We start from the raw sequence: 21,633 nt of genomic DNA, 5'->3' as shown, positions 1-21,633 counted from the left end.
CATAAATAAAAATATTATCTAAAAAGTTTGTCATTATGAAATCTCTTATCCAGCTAAGGTGAACAGCACCTTTCCATGTGCTACCTGAGAACTCTTTTTCTTATCTCTTGGTTTTTTTCCCTGCTTTTCTAGTATTTATGTTTCAAATTATAGTTCTTTCTTTTTTTGAGACAAAGTCTTTCTGGTAGCCCTGGCTGTCACTATGTAAGCCACAGTAGCCTTGAATTCCAAGAGATCTGCCTGCCTTTGCCTCCTGAGTGCTGAGTTCTCCTTTAAATATGTTCCAAGAGAGCAGGAATTTGTTTTAGAACCTAACATACCATGTGCAAGAATTTAGAGCCAGTGTTACGTGGTAATTCTAAGTTAATCAATTCGGATTCCAAACTATTATCAAACTCTTGTTTGTGGCACTGAAGTTTCGTTAGCTTCATGAAGTGACATATTTACAGTATATAATCTTATTTGATTAATAATAGCTATTACATGGGCCAGGCACCATACATACATATTATTTAGTCCTCAGAATTTCTGTATTTATAGATAAGATAAAAATAGTCTCAGTATAGTCATTGGCCTTATTGTACTGCTATCATGTAAATGGACTAAGATGTGAACCTTCTATTTGATATCAAAGTCTTTATCTCAAAAGGGTATAGTCACATTTTTATGGTTGCACTTTACTTTCTTTAGAACACTTTTATTTATATTTACTTTATTTAAATAATGCCTAACAACATTGATTTTTGAAACAGACGTTTTGGGTTTAAATCTCTGCTCTTTTTTTCTACTAGCTGTCTCTGGAAAATGAGAATAACAATAAAAAATATGCTGTAGACTTGAGTGTTCAACTATTCAATATAATAAAGTACTAGATCATTATAAGGCACATATAAATGACACCTGCTGTTACTTTAAGAAAAATAACTTGGGGCTGGAGAGATGGCTCAGCGTTTAAGAGCACTGACTGCTCTTCTAGAGGTCCTGAGTTCAATTCCCAGCAACCACATGGTGACTCACAACCATCTATAATGTGATCTGATGTGCATTGTATATATAATAAATAAATAAATCTTAAAAAAAAGAAAAATAACTTGTGTGTCAAGTTGATTGGACACAGATCACTCACTCTTAGATTTTATTATGATTATGATTTTTTTGTTATTTTGATTTTTCAAGACAGGGTTTCTCTGTGTAGCCTTGGCTGTCCTGGATGTGCTTTGTAGACCAGGCTGGCCTCGAACTCACAGCCGTACACCTGTTTCTGCCTCCCTGAGTGCTGGGATTACAGGCGTGTGCCGTCACTCCCTGGTGGATTGTGATTATAAAGTATTGTGTATGTGTCAGGGGAGCATGCGTGTCCCACAGCTTCCATATGGAGGTCAGAGACAACTTTTGGGACTTGGTTGTGTCCCTCCACTGTGGGATTCAGGAGTCAACTCAGGCCACCAGCTTTGTATGGCAAGTAGTCTTTCCTGCTGAGCCATCTCATGATCACCTCACTCAGCGTCAATCTTAGTGTGGCTTGATATGCAGGGTTCTTGGGCTATGTCTGCTATTCATTTTTTCTAGCATCATACTCTGTTTTTCTTGGTAGGACTCTAATAACGTTTCAGTTCAGTTAACTTTTTGAGCACCTACTTTGTGCCAGACAACCTGTTCTAAATAGTGTGGACAGTGGAATTCATTAATTCCACCAATATTCGTTGACTTCTCAGTCTAGTTGATAATACAAAAAAAATACAATATGATTCCCTAGGGACATTTTTTCTGGCCCTTGTCATAAGCACCTCATTGTTCAGTTACTGTGATAAAGCAAGCTGCCGTGTGAGTGAATGCCCTGTGGTGAGGCTCACACAATAAGAAATGGGCAGCTTCCAGCCATCAATAAGTGAGGAACGGCCTTCAGTCCATGACCTGCAAGAAGCTGGATCCTGCCAACATTATGGTTATGGTCTTAAAAGTGGATACTTCCCATTAAGCCTTGATGACTTGACTGTAGCCAGATGGTGCAGATACTATTGAAATAATAAATGTTATTTTAAACTAGGGAGTTTTTGAGTTAATTTGTCACATGGAAATGGATAACTCCATTATTAGTTGTTGTGTTTATATTATGAAAATAATAGTTTTGATGACTGTGAAATAATCACATATACTCACGCAAAGATTATGATATGTTGATATATCTCCAAGTTTAGTATTTGTTAGCTGTATGCAAAGTCCTTGCTTCTAGCTTCAACATTAAGTGAGTAGACCTGGGCATAGTGGCTCACATCTTGTAATCGCACCACTTGGAAGACAGCAGCATTGCTGTGAATTTGGGGCCAGCCTGGGCTATGCAGTGACACTTTTTAAAAAATATTTATTTATTAGGGTTACAGTGTTTTGCCTGCATGTACACCTGCAGGCCAGATGAGGGCACCAGATCTCATTATAGATGGTTGTCAGCCACCATGTGGTTGCTGGGTATTGAACTCAGGACTCTGGAAGAACAAGCAGTGCTCTTAACCTCTGAGGCATCTCTCCAGCCCCCTGCAGTGACACTTTGTCTCAGTAAATGCATATATCTATATCTATATATCTATAAAGAGATACAGATACACACACACACAGAGATCATACACTTAAAGGAAAAGAAGAAACCGATCGTTTTGTGAAACTGATTAATTTCCCCATGTGTCTAAATAAACTGTGGCTGCTGAAAGACTACCATTTAGGAATAAACCATTCCAAGAGGTTAGACCAGAATGCAAAAATGATGAATGCTGAAGAGTGCCTTGAAACTGGCTTGAAATTCAACTGTCTGTTTTAATACAGACAGAAGTAGGTGATGCATCCATGAGCTGCAGTGATTTATTAAGTGAAAATACCCAGAAGCCTCCTGTAAGCAGTGGTTTCATTAAAGAATTTCTATTGAGTACAGTGTAAATTATACCATAAGCAAGCATTTGTGAAGATAGAAAGCTACTGTTGCTTAGTATGTTAAAGATGGTAGCTGAACTTAATGGGACGAGTAATGCCTGGTGTTCGGTTATTTGTGAAGCTTTTTACAGGCAGCCATAGAAAATAATAAATAGTACCCACATAGTTATACACTTAGCTTTGTTTTAGCTAGTGGATTGTAAAGTGTGCTCTGGACCTACAGCAGTGCACTATCAGGAATCTTGGTAGGCAAATTCTCAGGCTCTGAGAGTGAGGGTAGCTTCTGATGCAGCGGCTAGTGGGAACCTGAGACACCCTGCCCAACAAACTGTAAGGACCTCAAGTGTGATCTCAGAAGTGGAGTGTTGAGGTGACTGCAGCTCTGGCAATTAGATTATAGCCTGTGGGAATGCCTGAGCCAGACAGAAAGGGGAAACTCATCGTTCTGTTTTAGCCATGCTCCTAGCTGGTGAAGATTCATGCCACATTTGACTTGTATTTAGATTCAACCTGTGTTTTTGTGTTTGGTTGTTGTTGGGTTTTTTGTTTGTTTGTTTGTTTTTGTTTTTTTGAGACAGGGTCTCTCTGTGTAGCCTTGGCTGTCCTGGACTCACTTTGTAGACCAGACTGGCCTGGAACTCAGAGATCCGCCTGCCTCTGCCTCCCCGAGTGCTGTGATTACAGATGTGTGCCACCACGCCTGGCTTAATACTTTGTTTTTATTTTTTTATATACATTGGTGTTTTGAATGCATGTATGTCTCTATGATGGTATCAGATTCCCCTGGAACTGGAGTTACAGACTGTTGTGACCTGCCATGTGGGTGCTGGAAATTGAATCCAGATCCTCTGGAAGAACAGCCTGTGTAGCCGGGTGTGGTGATGCACTCCTGTGATCCCAGCACTCAGGAGGCAGAGGCAGGTGGATCTCTCTAAGTTCGAGGCCAGCCTGATCTACAAAGCAAGTCCAGGACAGCCAAGGCTACACAGAGAGACCCTGTCTCTGGGGGGAAAAGTATTTTGATATAAAATCAGCTGTGGTGGCATGTGTTGGTAATCTCAGCACTGCAGGATTGTCCTCCGCAGGAGGATTGTTGTCACTCTGAGACTAGCCTATGCTAAACAGCAAGAACTGGGCCATTCAAGGCTACATAGCAAGGCCTGTGTCAGAAAATCAAAATGAAAGAAAACTGCAGCATGTCAGTTAAAACTAGAAATACCTGAATTTTGTGTGTTGGAAGAAACCAAAAACACTGCCAAGTGTGGTGGTGCATACTTTTAATCCCAGCACTAAGGAGACAGGGGCAGACAGGTCTCTGACTTCAGGTACTATCACTGTTGGACTTAGGAAATTTCTTTTTAAAACAGCAACACCTGCTCCCTCGGGCCTGGAGCTAACAGATGGTTGTGAGCTATCATGAGGGAGCTGGGCCTCGAACCTCAGTTCACCAGAAGAGCAGCCAGTGGGTCCTTACTGTTGAGCCATCTCTACAGCCCATGTACTTCACATTATAATATAAACAAACATTAGGGAGAGTCTTTTTGTTTTTAATGTGATGATTGAAATTGTATGGAATTTTTTTTTGTTGTTTTGTTTTTTTTGTTTTGTTTTGTTTTACTTTTTTAAGACAGGGTCTCATTATGTTGTTCTAACTGTCCTGGAACTCGCTTTGTAGACCAGGCTAGCCTAGAACTCCCAGAGATCCACCTGCCTCTGCCTCCCAAATGCTAGGATTAAAGGTGTGTGCCACTGCATCGCCTTTTCTAGTTTTTTGTTTGTTTTTTAATGCTTTGTTTATTTTGTTTGTTTTTTATTTGTGAGACAGAGTATCACGGTGTAGACCAGGCTGGCCTTGAATGCTTAGATTAAATACATGCACCACCAAGCCTGGCAATTGTCTGGTTTAAAAAAACAACAACATTATTATCACTGTGTGTGTGTTTATATGCATGTATGTGTGTGTTTATATGCATGTATATGTACATGTATGTGCAGGTGCCTACAGAGGGTAAAAAAAGATGTTGATCCCTTGGCCCTGGAGTTAGAGGCAATTGTGAGCCACCAGACATGGGTGCTGGGATTTGAACTCTGGTCCTCAGTATTGAGCAGCAAACACTTTCTATCCAGCCTCAGCTGTGTTTTTTAAAAACAATTTTTACTTTTGATTTATATGTGTGAATATTTTGCCTGCATGTATGTATGAACACTATATGTATAGCTTGTGTTCAAGTAGGCCAGAAGAGCCATTGGACCCCCCTGGGGCTGAAGTTATGGATAGCTATGAGCTGCCATGTGGGTGCTGGCAAGACCAACAAGTGCCCTAAACCACTCAGCCATCTCCCCTATCCTCACTTGTCTGTTTTCTAACTCGTATTTAACCTGAAAACCCCAATATGTTGCTCTGTGTATTGTCAATATCCAGAAAACACAATTTTATTTATAAAACATAGTTCTGGAAATTGAATTTTCTTGATTCGGCTTTCTTTTTTTTTAAGATTTATTTATTTATTATGTATACAACATTCTGCCTGCATGCCAGAAGAGAGCACCAGATCTCGTTATAGATGGTGAGCCATCATGTGGTTGCTAGGAATCGAACTCATGACCTTTGGAAGAGCAGTCAGTGCTCTTAACCTCTGAGTCATCTCTCCAGCTGGATTCGGCTTTCTTCATTCATTCATGTTAGCTACCAGCCTTCTCTAAGCATTTACAGCCCCTGGTTCAAGAACCCTTAGACCAGTGGTTCTCAACCTTCCTAACGCTGCCACCCTTATACAGTTCCTCATGTTGTGGTCACTGTCAACCATAAACATGTTTTTGTTGCTACTTCATAGCTGTGATTCTGCTACAGTTCTTTTCTTTTTGCATTTTTTTTGCATTTTTTCTCCTTTATTAATTTATTCTTGTTACATCTCAATGGTTATCCCATCCCTTGTATCCTCCCATTCTTCCCTCCCTCCCATTTTTCCCTTATTCCCCTCCCCTATGACTGTTCCTGAGGGAGACTTCCTCCCCCTTTATATGCTCATAGGGTATCAAGTCTCTTCTTGGTAACCTGCTGTCCTTCCTCTGAGTGCCACCAGGTCTCCCCCTCCAGGGGACATGGTCAAAGGTGAGGCACCAGAGTATATGAGAAAGTAATATCCCACTCTCCACTCTACTGTGGAGAGTGTTCTGTCCATTGTCTAGATCTGGGTAGGGGTTTAAGGTTTATCGCCTGTATTGTCCTTGGCTGGTGCCTTAGTTTGAGCGGGACCCCTGAGCCCAAATCTGCCTATCATAGTGTTCTACTTGTAGGCTTCTAGGACCCTCTGGATCCTTCTACTTTGCCATTCTCCCATGATTCTCTCATCTAGAGTCCCACTAGAATGTCCTCCCCTCTGTCCCAGTTTCCTGGTAAGTGAAGACTTTCGTGGGACATGCCCCTTGGGCTAGTATGCAGATATAAGTGAGTATATACCATTTGTCTCTTTCTGCTTCTGGGTTAACTCACTCATTATGATCATTTCTAGCTCAATTCATTTGTCCACAAATTTCAGAAATTCCTTGTTTTTAATAGCTGAGTAGTATTCCATAGTGTATATGTACCACAGTTTCTTTATCCATTCTTCTATTGAGGGACACTTAGGCTGTTTCCATGTTCTGGCTATTATGAATAAGGCTGCTATGAACATGGTTGAGCAAATTTTCTTGTTTGTGTGCTGGAGCATCTTCTGGGTATATTCCAAGGAGTGGAATAGCTGGGTCTTGAGGAAGCCCTATTCCCATTTTTCTGAGATAGTACCAGATAGATTTCCATAGTGGTTGTACTAGTTTGCATTCCCACCAGCAATGAAGGAGTGTTCCTCTCTCCCCAAATCCTCGCCAGCATGTGGTTTCGCTTGAATTTTTGATCTTAGCCATTCTGATGGGTAGAAGATGGAATCTCAGAGTTGTTTTGATTTGCATTTCCCAGATGATTAAGGAGGTTGAGCATTTCTTTAAGTGTTTCTCAGCCATTTGGTATTCCTCTGTTGAGAATTCTCTGTTTAGTTCTGAGCCCCATTTCTCAATTGGGTTATTTGGTTTGGTGGTGTTTAATTTCTTGAGTTCTTTATATATTTTGGATATTAGACCTTTGTCAGATGTAAGGTCGGTGAAGATCTTTTCCCAGTCTGTAGGCTGTCGCTTTGTTCTCTTGACAGTGTCTCCTGCCTTACAGAAGCTTCTCAGCCTCATGAGGTCCCATTTATTAATTGTTGACATTAATGTCTTCTGCTACAGTTCTTAATCATCAAAATATATATGCAGGATATCTAGTGTGTGACCCCCGTGAAAGGGTGTTCAAACCCCACAGGCGTCATGACCTACAGATTGAGAACTATCTTGTTTCAACCCCCCCTTTCCCATCATTTGCCTTAAGCTTTCCTCCAAGATGGAAGGTTTTAATCTTGGAAAAAAGTGCTATGCAACAAGGTCAGAAAATAGCATTATTTTTGGCGTGAAGTTACTTTACATAATTTATTATACTGTTTTCATAGTCCTGTCTGAAGATATAAATGGCTGTAATAATTATGCCACTGACAGGCTCACAGCCTAGTTATACTTTATGGCCTGGTGTTTATTATAATGATCAGAAAAAGTGGATGTTTTCCAGTTGCTTGCTTGTATTAGAGAGATAATATACTTGGTATGGAAGAAAATAGTTTTAAAATAAGAATTTAGGTTCTGCTTTAAAACTACCTTTGTGATTTGGGCCAAGTTAATAAAAAAAAAAAAGGTTCAGTAGTCTGTGTTTAAGGGAAGGAAAGAGACTAATGCTATAACACTTATGCACTCATGTCAACAGGATTAGAAGGAAAAGCAAGATGACTCCTTCACTGTATTGCCCAGGCTGGCCTTGAGTTCACTGTATCCCAAGCCCAGGCTGGCCTCTCCTCTGGTCTCAGCCTCCTAAGTGCAGGGCTTAATGGCACATGCTACCGTGCCCAGCTAAAACATGCCTTAATTTGTATACCCTAGAGTGTGTCTTGAATATCAATCTCTACAGCAACAGCTCTTGGAGAACAGGGATTTTTCCTTTTGGTTCAGTGCTGTATCTGCCACATATCAAGCCATGCTGGATGTCGTAAATACTGGTTATGACTTGAGAAAGTCCCCAGTAAAGTTAATGAGAGAAGCAGCCTCATGGCCACGCATCTGTTGGTTTTTCTGCTTTCCCATGGAGTAGAGAATTGCAGTCACCTTTGAATCCTTTTGGAAACCACATACAAAATCTGTAGCCATCTGTCCTACACTATTGTGTGCTACCTACCTTACTCCTGAGAGGATAAGGATCCTGGAGGAAAGGCAAAACAAAAACATTTTTTTTGAGGCAGGATGTTGCTATGTGACCTTGGCTGGCTTGGGACTTGCTCTGTAGACCAGGCTGACCACCGCCTGTCTATGCTAGAATTAAAAGCGTGCAACTTGCCGGGCATGGTGGCGCACACCTTCAATCCCAGAGCTCAGGAGGCAGAGGCAGGCAGATCTCTGTGAGTTCAAGGCCAGCTTGGTCTACCGAGTCATTCCAGGACAGCCAAGGCTACACAGAGAAACCCTATCTCAAAAAAAAACCAAAGCAAAACAAAAACAAAAACAAAAAGCATGTGGCTTCATGTCCAAAACAAAACAGAACCTACTATCTTAGAATTCATTCTGGTTGATGGGGAGCCCCTTCCTAATGGCAGATAAGGCCTTTAATGCTGCATGCCAATATTTTGTCACCGTTTTAGAACATTTTCATAATATGTTACTTGATCATTGGCAGAATGGCTTTTCTACCAAAGCCACAAAACATTCATTCAGTCTAAAGCACTCTTACCAGCACTGCGTTGCTATAACAAGTGTCACCTCATTGCCCAGTCCTCAACTTCTTCCATATCAGCTGTCATTGTTAACATCTGAGGAATCATGTGCAACAGTATTGGTATGCTTTCTTCCTTCTCTCTCCTCAACTCTCTCCCACTCTCCCTTTTGCCCTCTTTCTTTCATTTGCTAGTTCTTTCATTCACAGAATCTCACTATGCAGTCCTGGCTGCCCCAGAACTCACTGTGTTGACCAGCATGGTCTTGAACTCACAGAAACCTTCCTGTCTCAACTTTCTGAGTGCTGAGACTAAAAGATAGGCACCTCCATGCTGGGCCTCACCTCCTTTGTGTAGCAGCTCGAGTCTCAAAAGAGGGTCTTGATCACTCAGGGGGTGGGGTGGGGTGTTTGGTACTGCCTTGTTTCTTCACGTGTTAGATTAGCTGTAGACTTGCCTCCAAGTGTGAGAAGCAATATCTGCCATCTCAGTGAGGGAATTTAGGACCAGATCATCATTCTGGAAGCATGAGTCATTAAGTCATTTTTGTAGCTCTGTTTTGAGGGAGATCTACCAGAGCACACACATATGGACTAATAGAAAGTCTGTATTGCTGGCCAGTGGCTGCATGGGGAACTTGCCCAAATAGTGCAGCCCTGGGCTTCACTGTTCTTTGTCTTTCATGCACAAAAGCCACATCCTGACTGGTCAACACACTTGCGTTAGTAAGAAGCAAAACTACAGAAGCCATAAAACAAAGTTAGTACATTTAGGGACTTTCGTGGGTCCTGGAGCTATGGACTGTCTTTGGAGTAGGTCCTTGTTGCCATTTTGGCGGGTTCTGGGGCCTGTGTGCTGGGTTGTAAGGTCAGAGTGGTGTCTCTGACATGACGTCAGTTGTGCTAAGGTCTCGAGCCTATTGCAACTCCAGCAGATAATGTCCTGGTCTTCCATACGGTAAACTAATATTCATTTGATGATGACTGAATAGTGCTATTTCTGATTTCTAAAAAGTTCAGAGAAGTTCCAAAAGACATGAAGCATAGCTTCTCCCAGGCCCGTGTTTTAAGAATGAGTGAGTGAGCTGGGCATGGTGGCACACACCTTTAATCCCAGCTCTCAGGGAGGCAGAGGCAGGCGGATCACTGCGAGTTCGAGGCCAGCCTGGTCTTCTAAATGAGTCCAGGACAGCCAAGGTGGCTACACAGAGAAACCCTTTGAAAACCAAATTCCAAAACAAAAAAAGAATGAGTGAGTGAGTGAATGAATGAACAACTTCAAACCTTCAGGCCACTATTCGTTTCCAATCTCATTTGTTAAATTCATGGTCAGTTCAACAGCGGGGCTCTTTGCCCTCATGACAGATTATTTCCATATGTATAGCTGAACATCTGACAGAAGAGGTGGGTAGGGTTCATCAAGTGTTGACACCAGAAGATGCCTTAGGAGAATACCAGCCATTTGTCTAGCCTTTTTAGTAGCTAGTATATTTCTTACAAGCTGGTTTGTAAGAGAGACTAGAAATTCTCATAGGCTTTATCCATCCCCAAGGCCAAGAGAGCTGTGTGAAAGTGACTTCCATTGTGCTAGGCCTGGAGGGGTGGGGTGAAGGCAAGACCCTGAGGCACACAGACACAGGGCGATTCCTCATCGTTTAGTGTTTCTAATTATTATTATTGGTATGTGTGTGTACACATACATGCGCACATATCCGTGGGCATGTGTGTGGTGGTGCAAGTGTGGGTGTTAGAGGACAGCTTTGTGGAAGTGATTTTCCCCTTCTACCTTCGTGGGTTCCATAGATGGATGTCAGGTGGCCAGGCTTACACAGCAGGTGCCTTTACCTTCTGAGCCATGTGGCTGAACCTCAGTCCTTGTTTGTTGTTGATGTTGCCTTTGTTTTTTGTTTGTTTGTTTGTTTGCTAGATTGTAAATATCACCCTGGGGTTTTGTTCAAAATAGTCCCAGGCTTGTCCTAGCCTGCTGAATTGGTCTCTTCAGGGATTAGGTCCAGGGAATGAAGAAAAGTTACTTTTCACTGGCCGCCTTATGTGTGTGTGTGTGTGTGTGTCTGTGTGTATCTATGTATTATGTTATGTATGTTGTTCTAGGGTTTGAACCTAGGGTCTTGCACGTGATAGACAAATTCTGTACCACTGAGTTGTATTCCTAGCCCTTTTCTTTCCTTCTTTCTTTTTTCTTCTCTTTCTCCCCTCCTCTTCTTTTCCTATCCTCTCTTTCTTTCTCACTCTGTACCCAGGGTTGGTTGGGAATTTAATATGTAGTCCAGTGAGTCATAGCAATCCCTCTTGCTAAGTCTTCCAAGTACTGTAATTACAGCTATTAGCATGTCTGACTCCCCAGCCTGCTTTTTACTTTTTTGTTTGTTTGTGTATTGAGACATGGTCTTACTGTAGATCCCTGGCTGGCTTCGAACCCACTATGTAGACAAAGCTTGCCTCTAATTCATGGAGACTCACCTGTCTCTGCCAGTTGAGCACTAGGATTAAAGGCATTAACCATCATGACAAGCTTTATTATTATTATGTTATTTTATTTTGAGAGTTCTTACAAAGTTGTCCAGGCTGGCTTTGAACTTACGCTGTAGCCTATGGAGGACGTTAACAACATTTACAGGCTTCAGCCTCAATGTTAGCTGGTGATTACAGACCTGCACTAGCAAGCACAGCTGTGTGTGTGTGTGTGTAACATTTTTATTGTGGCATTTGTGTATATATATATATATATATATATGTATGTATGTATGTATGTATGTATGTATGTATGTATGTAAGTAACATACTTTCATCATCTTCTCTCTCCCTCTGTTGTCTTTGTCCCTTTTTCCCAGCCACTGTCTCCCTTTTTTTCAAATAATCCTCCTACTTTTATGCATTTTCGTTTAACCTATATTATATATGAGAGAAAATTATATTTGTCTTACTTAGTGTGGGTTATTTAATTTGATATGATGCTCTCCATTTCCACCTATTTTCCTGCAAATGAAATGATTTTGTCGTTCATGGCTGAGTAACATTCCACTGCATGTGTGTGTGCATGCATGCATTCTCAATATAGTTTTGATTTGTATTTCCCAGATGGAAATAAGTGTTCAAGGAAGTAGAAAAATGGAACTTCAGTGCAATATTGGTAGGATTCTCAAATATGTGACCACTATGGAAAACACTATGAAAATTCCTCTAAAATTAAAAATAAAACTGTCATAACCCAGTAGTTCTATTTCTTGGCACATATCTTTAAAAAATTTAAAGCGAGAGCTCAAATATTTTTACACCTATGACCATAGCAGCATTATTAATAGTAACAAAGAAATTGAAAAAATCGAAATGTCTCTCATCGATGAATAGTTAAATGTGTATGTTTGCAGTTGACTGTTCTCCAACTTAAAAAGGGAAGAAATCTCATCACATGCTACAACATGGATAAGCTTAGAGGACATCGTGCTAAGTAAAATAGGCTAGACACAAAGGAACAACTACTGTATGATTCCATTTACACATGGTATGTGAAGTAGGCAGATGAATGGAAACAGCTGAAGGGAGGGAAAGGGAGTTGTTTGGCTGTAGAGTTTTAGACTTTTATGATAAAAAGTTCTAGATATCTTTTGAACAACAATGTAATGATCACTAACACATCTAAAGTATATATTTGAAAATGGCTAAGATGGAAAACTTTGTACTTCTTATCACAAGTAAAATATAAGAAAAAGGGAGGATAAGTAGATGAGGCATGTGTGATTTATATTGATAATTAACTTGCTAATGACCTGGCTTTGAATCCCAGCATGTACATGGCAGCTCACAACCATTTAACTCCAGACTCAGAGGACCCAACACCTCTTCTGGTATCTGTGGTGAGTGCCTGCACATGGTGCACAGGCATGTGTGCAGGCAAAACACCCATACATAGAGATACAGGGTTTTTTTTTCCCATAATGAGAAATTAACTATTGTCACACTGCTCTGTGTACAGGGTCTAACTCTGTAGCCATTGCTGGCTTCAGATTTGTGATCTTCTTGCCACTACGTCCATGTGCTAAATTACAGACTGGGGCTACCCTAACTGGCTTGAAAATAATTTTCTTCTTCCGTGTAGTAGGCAAGTACCATAAGTTATAGCCCAAGCACTTGTCAGAGTTTCAATTTTTGATGATCTCATTATGTTGCCCATGTTAACCTTATACTTCCTCTATAGCCCAAGCAGGTCTTGAGCTTGTGATCCTCCTGCCTCGGCTCCTATCTAAAAGGAATTGCAGGTCTGTGCCCCCGGGCCAGGTAAAAGAATTTCTTGAAGTGAGGTTTAAAGAGCTTCTTGGAGCCCCCCATGGTGGCTCACGCCTTTAATCCCAGCACTCGGGAGGCAGAGGCAGGTGGATCGCTGTGAGTTCAAGGCCAGCCTGGTCTACAAAGCGAGTCTAGGACAGCTAAGGCTACACAGAGAAATCGTGTCTCGGGGGAAAAACCCAAATCATTCATATATCACAAAATTTGCCGTTGAAAAGTGTGTGAGTTGGTACATTCAGAGTTGTGCAGCTATTACTGTTGTCTAGCTGTAGATCACTTTTATAACCTCTAAAAGATACCTAGGGGCACCCATTCAAAGCCACTGTTTTCTTTTTCCCCTAATTCCAACCAATCGTCAATCTTTTTCCCATCTCTATAGATTCAGCTATTCAAGAGATTTCATATTAAGGAGTCATATAATGTTTGGCTTCTGTGTCTTGCTTGTTACCCTTGCACAATGGTTTTTTCCTTTTGGGGGGGTTGTTTTGATATTTGGAGATAGGGTATTAATTATTATTCCAGGTGTAGAGGAAAGTTAATTCAGAACATGGCTGCTCTGGCAAGAGATCACATCCAAAGATCTCTAGGTCTGTGTGATCTGGCTGAATAAAAGTCTCCTTTAATCTAGGAGACAGAGGCAAAGAGATCTGAGTTCAGTCAGCCTGGTATAGAGTAAGTACCAGGCAAAGAAAAGCTTAGGCCCAGGCATGGTGGTACATGCCTTTAATCCCTGAAGGTAAAGTTAGTTTGTAGAAGGAAGCCCCCATGCTTGAAAGTGAGGTCTAGGCCGGGTAGTGGTGGCATATACCTTTAATCCCAGCACTTGGGAGGCAAAGGCAGGCAGATCTCCATGAGTTCCAGGTCAGCCTGGACTACAGAGAGTTCCAGGACAGCCAGAGCTGTTACACAGAGAAACCCTGTCTCAGGGAAATAAAAAGAAAGAAAGAAAGAAAGAAAAAAAGATGTGTAATTGAGTGGCAGAAAAGGTGACGAATCAGAGAAGATTTAACAGGATAGGGTACAGCTAACTCTCATGAGGAGAAGAAAGGGAAGCTACTTAAAAGGCAATTTTACAGAGAGAGAAGGCTGATTTTACCAGGACAGTAATAGAGAGATGGGTTGCAGACAGAGAACTCAGGTGCAGACAGAATGAGAAGAAGCTGGAAGATTGCAGCAGATTGCTGACTTAGTTTGAGGCCAAGCAGAGCAATTCTGGGCAGAGAGAGAAGTCAGATTAAATAAGTCAGCTGGGAGAGGAGTTTGAGCCAAAACAGTTGAGTTGAAGCAGCCAGCCCAGAGCTCAGGAAGAACAAGTGAGAGTGAGCTTATTAAGCAGTGAGTCTCAGAAGCTGAAAACGTTCTAGGTCTAGATTAGATTGAATGGAGGCTGGAAACTTCCAGGACTAGGCCTAGGTTAGCAGATGGAGGTAGTCTAGCCTCCCAGATAACAACTGAGCCTCACCGAGGCTCACCTTAAACTTGTGACCCAGCTACAGCTTCCTGAGTATTGGGATTACAGGTGTCTACTGCCACACCCACCTCAGCATGTTTACAAGATGCCTTTACATTGTAGCATGCATCAGTACTTTATTCCATTCTGTGGCCAAAGAATAATAGTCCCTTGTATAGTTTTATACCACTGCACCACATTTTGATTATTTATTCATTGTTGGACATTTAATTTCTTTTTTTGTAACTATTCTGAATAATGCTATTATGACTATTCATATATAATTTTTGGCACAATCATAGATTTTCAACTATATTTGAAAAATATTTATTATTTTTATGTGTATGTGTGTGTGCCTGTGTGAGTTTATGTACATTATAGGAACACACAGGCAGGAAGAGAGCATCAGATCTCTAGAACTGAAGTTATGGGCACTTGTGAATTGCCTGATGTGGGTTCTTGGAACTGAATTCACTTCCTGTGCAAGAACTGTAAGAACTCTGATTGCTGAGCATCTTTCAAGGTCCTTTTAAATTTCTTTTTTAAAATATTATTTTTTTTATTGTGTATACAGTGCTCTGCCTGCATGTACACCTGCAGGCCAGAAGAGGGCAGCAGATCTCATTAGAGATGGTTGTGAGCCACCATGTGGTTGCTAGGAATTGAACTCAGGACCTCTGGAAGAGCAGTCAGTGCTCTTAACCTCTGAGCCACCTTTCTAGCTTGCTATTTTAGTTCTTTTAAGTTATGTCTTGCAGTAAAATTACTAGATCATGAGATAATTGTTTAGTCATTTGATGACCTCCTAGACTCTTTTTGAAAGTGGCTGTACCAGTTTGCATTTCTCACCGTGTCTATCTCTGTTTCTCTCTCTGTGTCTCTGTTTCGCTCCCTCTCCCTCCCCCTCCCTCCCTCCTGTGTGTGTGTGTGTGTGTGTGTGTGTGTGTGTGTGTGTGTAGTGTTCTTTGGTTTTGTTTGTTTCATTTTCTTCATTTTGAGGTAAGGTCTCAGGTAGCCCAAGCTGGCCTCAGAACCAATATGTAGCTGAAGATGTCCTTTAACTCCAAATTGTCCTGCATCTTACCACCAAATGCCAGGATTATAGATGTTTAACACTATGACTGACTGACTTTTGTCTTTATGCAGTTTGGGCTGGTCTTGAACTCATGATTCTCCTACCTGGCCTCTTGAGTACTGGTATTACAAGTATGTGCTACCACACCTAACTTGAAGATTCCAGTTTCTCTACTTTCTTGCAAACACTTATTCTCCAGTTTTTAAATTAACAGTTATCCTAGTTGGCACTAAGTCATTTCTCTTTATAGTTTTGATTGGCAGAGAGTAGGTGACTATGGGTGCCCAACCCTAATTGAATCGTGTACAGTTCAGTCTTTATACCTAAAGGCTCAGGAACACCATGGAAAGGGGGGCAGAAAGATGGTAAGCTCCGGATGCCTAGGGCACCTTCTGTTAGATGCTTATAGACATGATAGCAAAGCTGCACTAGGGAAACCTCAACAATGTGGTTTCTTGTTTGTTTGTTTGTTTGTTTGTTTGTTTTTGAGGCATGGTTCTCTGTATAGCCCTGGCTTTCTGGGACTCACTTTGTAGACCAGGCGGGCCTCAGTCTCACAGAGATCCATCCACCTGCCTCTCCCTCCCTGAGTGCTGGGATTACAGATGTGAGCCACTGCCCAATGTGATTTCTTAAACAAGGACTGAATAATGGCAACACAAGTCAACATGCCAACATGAATGGGTAAAGTTTCACAGGGCTCTGCCCTCTGATGAAGAGCTGCAGACAACCAATAAGTGCTGAGAAAGGGGGACTCAGTCTTCTCCAGAGATGAGCCCTCATATAGTTTATGTAATCCCAAGTGGTCTTCCCTAAATACATACACAGACGATCAATACTAAATGTTCTTAAAAGGTGTGTGTGTGTGTGTGTAAGAGAGAGAGGGGGCGAGCGTAGTAGGTATGTAATTTGGGACTATCAACTATCTCAAGTGCTCCATTGGAGATCTTGGAACACAGCCCAGCAAATGAGTAAAGATTACTATAATAAACTGGATGTGGTGGTGCATTCCTTTAGGAGCAGGCTGATCTCTGTGAGTTTGAGGCCATCCTGGTCTACAGAGCAGGTTCCAGGACAGCCAGGGCTACACAGAGGAACCCTGTTGCCTCAAGTGGAGGGACTGGGACACCAGCCCAGCCGCGAAACCTTCAACCTACAATTTACTCTGCCTGCAGAGTGTGCTGGGAATGGAGCCTCGCATGGTAGTCAGTCAGAGAGACTATCCAGCAACTGATGGAGCCGATGCAGAATCCCACAGCCAAATATTAGGCGGAGCTTGGGAAGTCCTGAGGAGGGGGAGGAAGGACAGGAGGACCCAGAGGGGTCAGGGACAGCACAAGAACAAGGCCCACAGTATCAACTGACTGGGACTCAAGTGGGCTCAGAGATCTAGGAGCCTGCATGGGTTTTTGACCTAGGTTCTCTGCATATATATTATGATTATGTAGCTTGGTCTTTTTGTGGGACTCTTAACAGTGGGTGTGGGGGCTATCTCTGACTCTCTTGCCTACCTTTGTGACCCCTTTCCTCTTACTAGGTTGCCTTTTCCAGCCTTGATTTGAGAATATGTGCCTGGTCTTTTTTTGGGGGAGGGGGTTGGTTTTTCAAGATAGGGTTTCTCTGTGTAGCCTTGGCTGTCCTGGGCTCACTTTATAGACCAGGCTGGCCTCAAAGTCATATTGATCCGTTTGCCTCTGCCTCCCAGAGTGCTGTGAATATAGGTGTGCACCACCATGCCCAGCTTTGTGCCTGTTTGTTTGTTTATTATGTATACAGTATTCTGCCTGCATGTACACCTGCAGGCCAGAAGGGGGCATCATATAACATTATAGATGGTTGTGAGCTACCATGTGGTTGCTGGGAATTGAACTCAGGACCTCTGGAAGAGCAGCCAGTGCTCTTAACTGCTGAGCCATCTCTCCAGCGCTGTGCCTGGTTTTATTGTAATTTGTTATGCTGTATTTAGTTGATGTCCCTGGTAGGCTTGGTCTTTTCTGAGGGGAGGTGGAGGGGGGTTGGTTCTGGGGGCAAGAAGAGGTGGGGGAGAGGAGGGAAGGAGAAGGAGAAGCTGCAGTTGGGGTATAATAAATGAGAGAGGAATTTTTAAAATTCACATTCGTAAAGTTGACCAAATCAAATAGAAAATTCTCTTGAAGTGTTTGTGGAGGTTTATGAACATAATATAGAAGGAATAAGTTGTGTGAGTTATATGGCATAAATTCTGTTTTATTATAAATATATTTTGAAATAGAAAAGATTACTGTAATAATGCCTCATGATGTTATCAAAAGTTTAGTATACAGGAGATAGGTTTGAAACAGTGCCTAGTACATAGTGCATACTTAATAATTAGCATTGCTTTGCTACCTGAGATGTAAATAACCAGCAATCGATGCATACATCTGCTTTAGAAGTCAGGTGCTGAGCTAACGGTGTTTGGTGTTTAGTGCTGCTTTCCTGGTAGGCATTTCTTAAGTATTCTATGCCACTGGTATTTGTGGTTAGACCTTAGAAATAGAAATAAGTAAGACGGTCCCTGTAGGGGACTGGAGAGATGCCTCAACAGTTAAGAACACACTGCTCCTTCACAAGACCCTGCTTTGAGTCCCAGAACCCATCGGGTGGTTAACTACCATCTGTTCCAGGGTATCTACTGCCCTCTGCTGGCCTCCAAAGGTGATGCACACATTTAGTGGATAGACATACATGGCAAGCAAAACCCTCATAATGCACAAAATAAGAATTAAAAAAAAAAAGATAGCACTTGTAGTTTTTGAAAATTGGAGATTATGGTGTTTTCAAGTTATGTTGTGCCTATATGATCTGTCTTGATGCTGTAAGACTGAGGGATGTGTGGGAGAAGATGCGAGGCTTAGTGTATGAGTAAAGGTGCTTGCTGCTAAGCCTGATGGTGTCTGGATTCAGTCTCTTAAATTCACATGATCAGAAAGAAGAAACCAACTCCCCCAAGTTGTCCTCTGACATCCACATGCATGTTGAAGGGAGTTCTCCCAAAATAAATAAAGTAAATAAAACCAAGGTTAAGATAATCAAGGAGGGAGCATCACCAAGGAAGTTGCCTAAGAAGAACTGGGCATATGGAAATATTTGGAACATTATGAAAGGCACGAAGTGTTCAAGGCAGGGATATGGCGTGATCTCAGAAATAGGTTGGCATTGTGAGAAAGGTTTGTGAATTTTTTTATTCTGATAATTTTCATTCTTCTACCCCAGAACATGTAGTGAAAATGTCCTGCGCTTGGAATTTTGAGTCTTTTGTTCTAATCCTGGCTCTGTTGCAAATCATTTAGGTAATCATGTCAAGGCAGTTATCCTCTCTAGATCTCAGTTGCCCAAGAAGTGAAGTGAGTAACTGGATTAATTTAGTAGCTCTTAAGTTGGAAACTATATTGAAAATAAAGTGTTTGGATCATAGAAATTGTTAGAGTACATCAGAGTCTTTTTGTTTGTTTGTTTGTTTTAGAGACAGGGTTTTTCTGTGTGGCCCTCGCTGTCTTGGAACTCGATCTGTAGACCAGGCTGCCCTGCCTCTGCCTTCCTCCTGAGTGCTGACAAGTTATATTTCATAGAAAGAACACGCATGTTAGTGACAATCTAACCCAGGTTGGCTGTTTTCTATGTCTGGGACTCTGAGCACGACATCTTTCTTTTCCAAGTCTGACTTTCCTCATCTATACGATCGAACTTATAATCCCTGCCTAATCAAGTTATGGTGATGCAAGAGGTTAGATCATATTTTGCACTCACCTAGCATGGGGCTCATGGATGAACTGGCAACTTGTGTGATAGGTTTGCTGGAAGAACTATCATCAGAGGACAGCATAAACCAGTTCTCTTACTCAAACACATCTGGAGTTGCTTGTGTCTGTAGGTATAAATATGTTATAATACTTTTTTGTTCCTTTGCCTAGATATAAAATTAACGCTAACTTTGCTTTGCTTTCTGCTTATTAGTGCTTTTGCCATTATGTGCCCTCATGTGTGACATGAATATCACCGTGATTAAACTCTTTCTACATCCTAACAAAGTTTAATGTATTAAAGCTGCCGTTAGACTCCAGAAAATTATTGTTACTTTAGAACTTAAATGAAAGTTGGATCAGTTGAGCTAGGCATCATGGCGCATGCCTTTAATGTGAGCACTCAGGAGGCAGGTGTAGGCAGATCTCCGTGAAGTTGAGGCCAGCTTAGTCTACATAGTGAGCTCCAGGCCAGTCAGAACTCCGTAGTGAGACCCTGTGTCCACAACAGCAGAAACAACTACAATAACACACCATGGGACTGTTGAGTCAAAAACATTATCAAGATCTATAGACTGCAGAACCAAAGTATGGGCACCTTCTTTCTAGTGGTATAATTTTGGAGATAAATGGCCCCATAAGATTTTCTTTAAGTATAAATGAATCAATGTTTATAAAGTGTAAAGGTCCATTGCTTTGCACATAGTACACAGTGAAGGTCTGTTAGTCATTGCCATCAGTATTACTATGCACCAGGCTAACAGTAGAGCCGGAAATGCAGAGAGAAAGTCTCTGTAGTCAGAGAGCTTAGTCCGCTGAAGCTGCTGTACAAATAACATTGGTATGCTTCAAGTACACCAAATGGAACACATGTAGGAAGGGTATGTAACAGTCTGGCTCTCTTTCCATAAAACGCAGTGCTGTTAGCAGGGTACTTGGCACTAGCTGTGGTCCTTACATCTGGAGTATCTTATGTAACTTTGACACTAGCCAACCGTTTGCAACGTAGTTCCTCTATTTTTAAAATGGGGTAAAGTTTCTGACCCTTGTGGGTTCCCTCTGGAGAACCCTATTAGAAACCTCCCTTGTGGAACTACCTTCTTCTTCTTAAAGGGGGGTGTGTGTGTGACGCAGCAAGAACTGTGAAAGGGAGGCAGTGGTATGTAGGACCTGGGTCCGGCTTCTTGCACCTACTTCGGACAGTTCCAGGGCATCCACTGTCTATTGCCACCTCTAAGGGCTTTCACTCATGTACGTACCTTGCCCTAATTGCTGTGGTAGGATTATATAGGTAGAATGTGCACAGCTCATAGCTACTGAGCAAGAAGTAATGAGTTCAGGTTTTTTTCTTGTAAAGGTCTCTGTTATGGTTTCAAACCAGAACTTAAGTAATATATAGTATTGATTTTACACCATAAAGGTTGGGCAGTTAGGAAACACACGTACAGGCATAATCATGTACACGGTTTGTTTGTTTTGTTCTTTTCAGCCACAGACAGTCTTAAATTTTATCATTATAAGTTAGGAACTTGCCTTCCTGATTTCCAATTTTGTTAGATGGATATAGGTCTGTTTCTGTGTCATGCCAGGTTCTCATTTTCTTCTCTCCCAGGTCTTTCAGAGCCTTGAAGACCACCACTTGGAAGTGGTGGCTTTTTTCAGGGACAATGGCTTTCATGGCCTCCTGGCTCACGACTCCGAGTACGCGCTCTACAATATTCCGTCCTACTACAGTTCCCACGCGCTGAAGCTGAGCTGGAATGGGAAGAACCTCACAACCAACCAGTTCCTCATGCAGGAGGTGGCCAAGCAGCTGGGGTTGAAGCGAATGAATTTTCCCATATTTGCTGCGCTACTAGGTAAGTAGTCTAAAACAGACTCCAGTGGCTGGTAGAGTTTCTCCTTGCACTGATAAGGCATGCAGACTAGAGGCATCTAGCCTGGCAGTATGGGGTTGGGGATTTGCCTTTTTAGAGGCCTCATGCTGGTTTGGGATGTAGCTCAGTTGGCCCTGTGTTTATTAGGCATGCTTGTGGCCCTGTGTTCAATCTTAGAGCCACATATATGGTGTGGTGCAACACGCCTATAATTCTAAGTCTCAGGAGGGGGGGCGGGGAACAGACCAGGAGTTTAAAGCCATCTTTGGCTACATAGTCAAGGCCAACCTGAGCTATATGAGAAAGACTGTCTCAAAAACAAAACATAAAGTTCTCATACCGTATAATGCTGTGGAAAAAAAGCAGTAGGCAGTTTGGGATTCTTAGCAGAGCAGCCTAAAAACTCAGTATGTTTTGAT

The 21,633-nt window shown here is 41.9% G+C and overlaps 1 protein-coding gene across 3 annotated transcripts in view; it reads left to right on the top strand.

Annotated features, from left to right (window-relative positions):
* The window catches only part of FAM120C (family with sequence similarity 120 member C), a 125,024-nt gene that overhangs the window by 15,098 nt on the left and 88,293 nt on the right, over positions 1-21,633 (top strand). For all 3 annotated transcript variants that reach the window (XM_084789290.1, XM_084789292.1, XM_084789291.1), the window contains exon 2: positions 20,950-21,196. In XM_084789290.1, the coding sequence (XP_084645416.1) occupies positions 20,950-21,196 (247 nt within the window). The remainder of the gene's footprint in view (positions 1-20,949; positions 21,197-21,633) is intronic.

This window comes from Acomys minous (assembly GCF_964271855.1).
Source record: "Acomys minous genome assembly, chromosome: 7".
NCBI classification, from domain to species: Eukaryota; Metazoa; Chordata; class Mammalia; order Rodentia; family Muridae; genus Acomys; species Acomys minous.
The sequence above is the reverse complement of the archived record's forward strand: the minus strand, read 5'-3'. Positions and strand labels throughout refer to the sequence as shown.